The sequence below is a fragment of the Nestor notabilis genome, unplaced genomic scaffold, assembly GCF_000696875.1.
Source record: "Nestor notabilis isolate BGI_N333 unplaced genomic scaffold, ASM69687v1 scaffold30410, whole genome shotgun sequence".
Classification (NCBI taxonomy): Eukaryota; Metazoa; Chordata; class Aves; order Psittaciformes; family Psittacidae; genus Nestor; species Nestor notabilis.
In genome coordinates, this window is record NW_009912958.1 from 13760 (window position 1) to 20471 (window position 6712).

The 6712-nt window shown below is 36.7% G+C and overlaps 1 protein-coding gene across 1 annotated transcript; it reads left to right on the plus strand.

The window, feature by feature from the left end:
* Positions 1 to 233: 233 nt before the first annotated feature.
* PAPD7 (PAP associated domain containing 7) lies at positions 234 to 6059 on the plus strand (the record flags this gene model as incomplete). Its single annotated transcript, XM_010022109.1, has 6 exons — positions 234 to 351; positions 1869 to 1915; positions 2796 to 2916; positions 3875 to 3982; positions 4674 to 4802; positions 5846 to 6059. Coding segments are annotated over exons 1-6 (709 nt in total), but the record flags the coding sequence as incomplete, so codon positions are not given.
* Between the last annotated feature and the right edge of the window lie 653 nt (positions 6060 to 6712).

The following is a 6712-nucleotide window of genomic DNA, read 5'->3' on the forward strand; positions in this document are numbered from 1 at the left end:
TGAGGTGCTGCCATAAAATCAAGTATGAATATACCTGTCCCAAATACCAGATCGCAAACCCTCCAGTTACCTATGTGAATGCCACAACAATTAGGCTTTCATCTTTCTTGAAAGTACTGCTTGTTTTGGTTGAATAATTATCTTAAATAATGCCTATGGCTTGTTTTTGTTGGAATTTACTGCAGTAGCTAACTTGTCGTTATAGCTGATACTACTTTCTCCTTTAGACTACATGAAGAAATAATTGACTTCTATGACTTCATGTCTCCTCGTCCTGAAGAAGCAGCTATGAGAAGAGAAGTGGTGAAAAGGATAGAAACTGTCATCAAAGATCTTTGGCCTACAGCTGATGTGAGTGTAATTCAAGTGTTGATTGCTTCTCTGGTAAACTGTAGAGCTATGTTCACTTAACCTTGCTATTATCTTTCTGTGGTTTAGAAATGAACAGATAAGACTTCAAACTCAAGGCAGTTGACTTAATATCACAGCTCTTGCAGTACTTGGCAGTTCATTTTAAAAAATGGAGAAAATTTTAAATCTAGATTTAAGGTTAATGAAGGCTACTGATAATTTTATCTTTCATTTTGAGAACCAGGGATGTGAAGAACTTTCCACTTTAAGAAGTACATTTCTTAGAGTAAAAGCTTATTAAATTGATTGTCTCTTATAACTTAATTTTGAATGTTAAAGTGAGGCTGCCTGCCTTGTATCTGTTTCTGTAAGGACTCCTGGCTCTGAATATTTGTAAATAAAAATGTTTTACAAGGGAATGATTAAAACCCCCAGATTTTTTTTTTTGTACTCTTCATAAATTTGACATTCAGTGAATTACTTTAACCTTGCTTTAGTGACAGAATTGAACTTGACTTCCTGAGTTACATTGCAGCCAAAGTTGTTGTATTTTCAAGCCCTTTATTGCCTAAACAGTAAGTTTCTTCCAAAGAAAAACCATCTGGGAGTAGTGTAATTTAAAGTGTCTCTCTAGTATCACCTTTCTGATTACCAGATAGTAATATTGTCATTAACAAGCAGAAAAATGTTTCAAACCGTTGTGATTTTATGGCCTTCCATGATGAAGAGCGAGGGCTGTGGCCACAGTGCTGAGCTAAAGATACTGTAAAGTTTCTCTGCTGCATCTTCTTCTGTGGTTTTTCCTTAGTAATAACATTTTTCTAGCTTGTGGGAACAGAGATTAAACACTGAAATGGGCCAGTGTTACCCACCCTTTTCATAGGTCATTTCAAAGAAGTGAACTTGTAAATCATGCTCTGCTGTAGCAGAGGGGGAAGAATGTCTCAATTCTCCCCATTAGAAGCATACCAAAGCATTTGATGTGGGCTGTGAATGTCTCTTCAGCATGCTGCCTTTTCCACACACAGATACCTACCACAATTTCATAATCGTCCTTGCAGTAAAATCTGGAGTATTCATGTTTATCTGAATCGTATGTTTTAGATGCGCTTGCTGGTTTTGAACCTAAAAATTTGGGAAAAATGTTTCCCTTAAGCTCGTCCAGTCTCAGTAAAGCTGTCCTATGAGGAAAGAAGGAAGTGGGAAGGAAAGAAATTAACAGCCTATACGTACGTCAAACTGGAAATAAATAGCAAAAAGGAGTTGTTTCAAAAGATTGTGCTCTGCTGCTAGCAGGATTGGTAGTCATTTCGTGTTAAAAAATAATCCTCTAAAGTTGCATCTATAAGAGAATGTGTATTTCTGCAGGTTTCACATAGTATGTGGTAAAGTAAGTTCAATAACTTTTTACTGGGCTATATCCTTAACAAGTCCAGAAAAATCTTTGTCTGTGAAAGTGAAATGAAGTAAGCATTCATAATTACAAGTTATTTCACTGGTGTGGGTTTTTTTTTCAGGTCCAGATATTTGGCAGCTTTAGTACAGGGCTTTATCTTCCAACTAGGTAAGTAATAATTTATATAAAGCTTGTCTTTTAGAATAATGGCAAATTTCAAAGGGGAATTCAGACTGGAATATGTAAACCTGTCAAACTTCCAGTAAAATTTTTACCTAATGTCCCATGTTACAAGGGGAAGAGCTTTTTAACTTAGATTTAAGTATTTGATATATTGTTGTAATTCTCTAGGTAGTTACTGATGCTTTGGTGAATTACCTTTACTTCCTTGTATCTGGGGTTAGTCTTTGTTTTCAAGAAATTGAATGTTCAGTATTTCCTGTGTAAAGACTGTTTTGTTAAATAAGGTGAGTTACTGACTGTCACCACCAGAGTTACTGTGCAAAGTTACAAGAGTCATCACAGCTGTTTTCCCATATTTTTGAGAAAAAAATGTCTAAAATGTCTTAATTCAGTGTTTCACTTAATAGTTCAATAGGTGGATGTATAGCTGTGTCTTAATGGCTGTGTTGTCTTTATAGCAATTAAAATTTCACTTAGGAAAGCACTGGACATACCACTTTTATGAATAACAATCACTAAAAATTGTTTGGACTATTAATGTTCCTGTCAACACTGGTAGATGAGGGAGTGGATGGGGCTATGGAAGTCAGAGGGGAAGGAGGAAGAAAGGTAAAAGGAAAAGGAGGACAAAACTCCCCAGAGAACTGGAAGCAAGAAACTAGAATACTGCTTTGGGTCCTAAAGCACACTAGGCTATCTCTTTAGCATTCCTAAAAGCAGCGTATTGGGAACCTAGATTAAAAGTTGCAAAATGGTCACCCTGAGGGACTTTTTAAGATGTAGAATGCCAATTTTATGGTTTGTTTTTTTGTGGAGTATTATGGTTTAGACTTAATGGATCTCCTGTTGTGTTCTTTTTGTCTAGTGATATTGATCTAGTTGTTTTTGGGAAATGGGAACGGCCACCTTTACAGCTGCTGGAGCAAGCACTAAGAAAACACAATGTGGCTGAGCCGTATTCCATTAAAGTACTTGATAAAGCTACAGTAAGTAATAGTCTTTGGAATACTGAACTGAAGAGTTTTCAGACCCCTTAAGATGTTGGTGATAAATAGTGTTCTTAATTCGTGAAGCACATTGTATTGCCTTAAGCACAGTGTTTTTGGTCTGTGCAAGATTTTAATAGGATCTGTGCTTAGCGATAGCATGCAGTGTACTGTATTTACTGGAAGGCCATACCTCTTCAATTGATATGAAACGGTGCTATGCTTTGTTTTTTTATGTTTTCCATTTCAGATTAAAAACTCAAAAAGCTTGATTTAAAATAGATGTTATCAGCTGATGTTTAGGCTATGATAGCAAGACAATTCTGTAGGATACTGCACTCAAGGTGGAGGTGGTGTGAGACTGAACTACAATATTGGTAGTTCTATAATAATTCATTGCTGCCAGAAGAGGACATATTGCTATTCCTGCTTTGCTTTTTGAAAGAGCAGTTTGGCTTTCATTTGACTCTGCAGTGAACCGGTGCAGCTTTATAAACCAACAGACAGTGCTATGTTTTTTTTTTTTTCTTCTAGGATAGTCTTCTATCAGTTCAGCAAGTGAATGGTGCAGTGTTGGGTCAGATGAATGCAGTTTCCCCAGGTTATGAGTGTAGAATGTGTCCTATTAACAGCAGTGAGTCATTAAATAAATTTAGTTGCCTTACAAAACACTGGCATTGCAGCTATGGAGACAGATATCTAGTAATTACGGCAAAGTACATGAGTGATCAGAAGTTAATGTGATCCTACATGCCTGTGTTTTTTATCACCTCACTAAAAAGTATTTGCTTGTCAGTCACGTTAGGATTGTTATCTTTTCTCAAATCCATGTTTCCTTAGCTTGAAAGTTGTATTCTTTTGGGCTGATAGTATCCTTGTGTCTTAAGTGAATAAGTTGGAGAATAGCACCAGTGTTGCATTTCTGAGTATTCATAAAACCTTATTTTAATCTTTTCAGGTACCAATAATAAAACTTACTGACCAGGAGACAGAAGTGAAAGTTGACATCAGTTTTAATGTAGAAACTGGTGTGAAGGCAGCTCGATTTATCAAGGAATACATGAAGGTATCAGCCATATAATTAAATGCTATACTGCTTGCCAAATATGTGCTAGATGCGTAGCTAACCTTTCTCGGTACGGCTTACACTTTTGAAAATCAATTACTGAAGACTATAATCATTAACACTAATTTAATGTGGATATTTTAATCTATTTTCTGCTGGTGTCTATTCAGTGTTGCCTTTGAGTGCTAGGTGTTTATGTGGATAAACCTGTACACTGAAGGGACTAATACAGTCATATATAGATCTGCAGATAGGTACTAAACTTTGCTTTTAAAGCAAGTGTTGAAGTTTTGCTTACCTTGAACTTGTGATGCTTGATTATTCTTCTGTAGTTACATACTTAAAATCAAGTTTACTTTCATGCTTTGCAGTAAAAGTACGGTTTAGATGGAAAGCTTTAACTATAATGAGTGACACTGGCATTCAAAGGAGGATTTGAAAGTCTTCCTGTTTGGGGGTGGGTATAAATTTGATATGTAAGCTGTTCGATCAAATAAGACTTGAAGTCTAGTCATCTGTTTTTAGACTAAAAAAAGGCATGTTTCAGTTTTTCCTGTGGAAACACTTTATAGCACACCACTATTTAATATTTTGTATTAGAAGATGAATCTTCTTGTGTTGAGATTGTCTAGTTTGTTCTTTGTTTCAGAAAGTTGACACTGTCATTGATAAGACTTACTTTGCTTTGCAGAAATATTCTTTGCTGCCTTACTTGATTTTAGTATTAAAACAGTTCCTCCTTCAGAGGGACTTGAATGAAGTTTTTACTGGTGGAATTAGCTCTTACAGCCTAATTTTAATGGCAATTAGTTTCCTGCAGGTAAGTCTGTTCCTTGTTTGTGTTCTTTGAAATACTTTGGTGTATGTACTTATGCCCTGTTATGGTGCTGATTCTTTAGACTCCCCTAGCAATGCACAGCTTTACTGTTATGGTTCTAGGTATTTGTTCATTGGCAGCTCCTGTAGACTACCTCTTAAATCTCTAAGACCTTCCATTCACTGCGTGTGAATAGAAGTGAACTGAAACAGCAGCAGGAGCCTTATGAAAAAGCACAGAGTCTGTGCATTGCTTTTTATACCAGGCCCTGTGATTTGGATTATGTGCTATCCTGGGCAGCCTATTCTAGTACTTGAATCATCTTACTTGTGTTTTGTAAATCTGCCAGGATGCAGTTTAAATCTATTGGTTCCTAGACTGATTGTGTAGAGTAGTTGATTTCAGTGCTTGTTAAAATTCTGAAATGTCAGTCAAGTTGTTTTTTAATTACATGTTGGTTAGGTGTTGACATACTTAAAACTGACAGATACTGTAGGTAAGTGATGAAATAGCTAATAAGTTATGACATCTTCCAGTGTATTTTTGTGACAGTAAGATTCATGTGAGTATGACGGGATACAATGTTAGTGTCTCTCAGATACTGTGATAATGGAAAAACCTACGTATTCTGCTGCTGTTAAAGATTAATTGAAATATTACTATAGATTTTACATACCATATATAATATGGGGAGGTTGAGGTAAATAGAACCCCCCACTACTTTTGGAAACATTGACTGATGAAGAATCAGGCATTACTCTGTAATGTAGTTTGCAGTACTTTATTGCTTTTGGCTTAGGGAAAAGTACTAAGAGTCAAAAAACTGGAAGAGACGAGAAGAAAGAATTGTTTGGTTTCCGGGTACTGCTGAAGTGCTGCCCCCTCTTGGTTATGTGAAAGTAGTTTAAGTACATGAAGAATTAATGACTCAATTCAGACTTGTGTAAAGAGATTATACTCAGCTGTTTAAATGAGAGCTTTTTATTGCACTGTGTTATGGTCTGAAAAGCATTAATTTTTAATAATTAACAACTGTTCTGTCACAGCTGCATCCAAGAATTGATGCCAGACGAGCTGACGAAAACCTTGGAATGCTTCTGATAGAATTTTTTGAACTCTATGGAAGGAATTTTAACTACTTGAAAACTGGTATTAGAATAAAAAACGGAGGTGCCTATATTGCCAAAGAAGAAATCATGAAAGTCATGACTAACGGATACAGACCATCCATGCTATGTATTGAAGATCCTCTCCTGCCTGGTAAGATTGTACACTTCTTGCAATATTTTGGAGCTCTGGCTCAACTTGTGCTCTCTTAGCTTAGGGACTCAGTGTTAGAGTCCCTAAATTCTGTCAAGTGAGTTAAGAAGCTGTGCTGAGAAGAGACTGTTGCTGGTGTCAAGATACAGTTACGGAGATGGGCTAAGGAATAAGGACCTGAAGTCTCCCAAGATTCATAACCTGAGTAAATTGGATTGCATGCAAACAGTGCAGATACATAATGCATTGGAGATTCAGAACTGTTGGGTGTATAAGAAGATTCTCTAGCAGTTCTGAGAGGTAGTGAAAGAAAGAGGTCTGGGAAGTCCTAGAAGGGGTTTCTTAGTAGGAACAACTCTCTGTTGTTCATTGTGAGAGAATGAGAATGGAAGTTGTTGCTTTTTCTGCCACAGTCTGTGATGCCATACTTCAGATACATTATATGGGAAAGAAATGCCCCAGATGAGGTACCTGTCCTGCAGTATCGTGCAGTAGAGAGACTGCACTGAAACATGGGTGTATATCCATGAATGTGTAGCAAGGGACCAGCTGTATTATGATGTTGGTGTGAAGAGTGGTTTGCATAACTGATTTCTGTGCTGCACAGAGACCTTCGGGGAATGCCAGTTATAGTTGCATGTACTTTTGAAAGT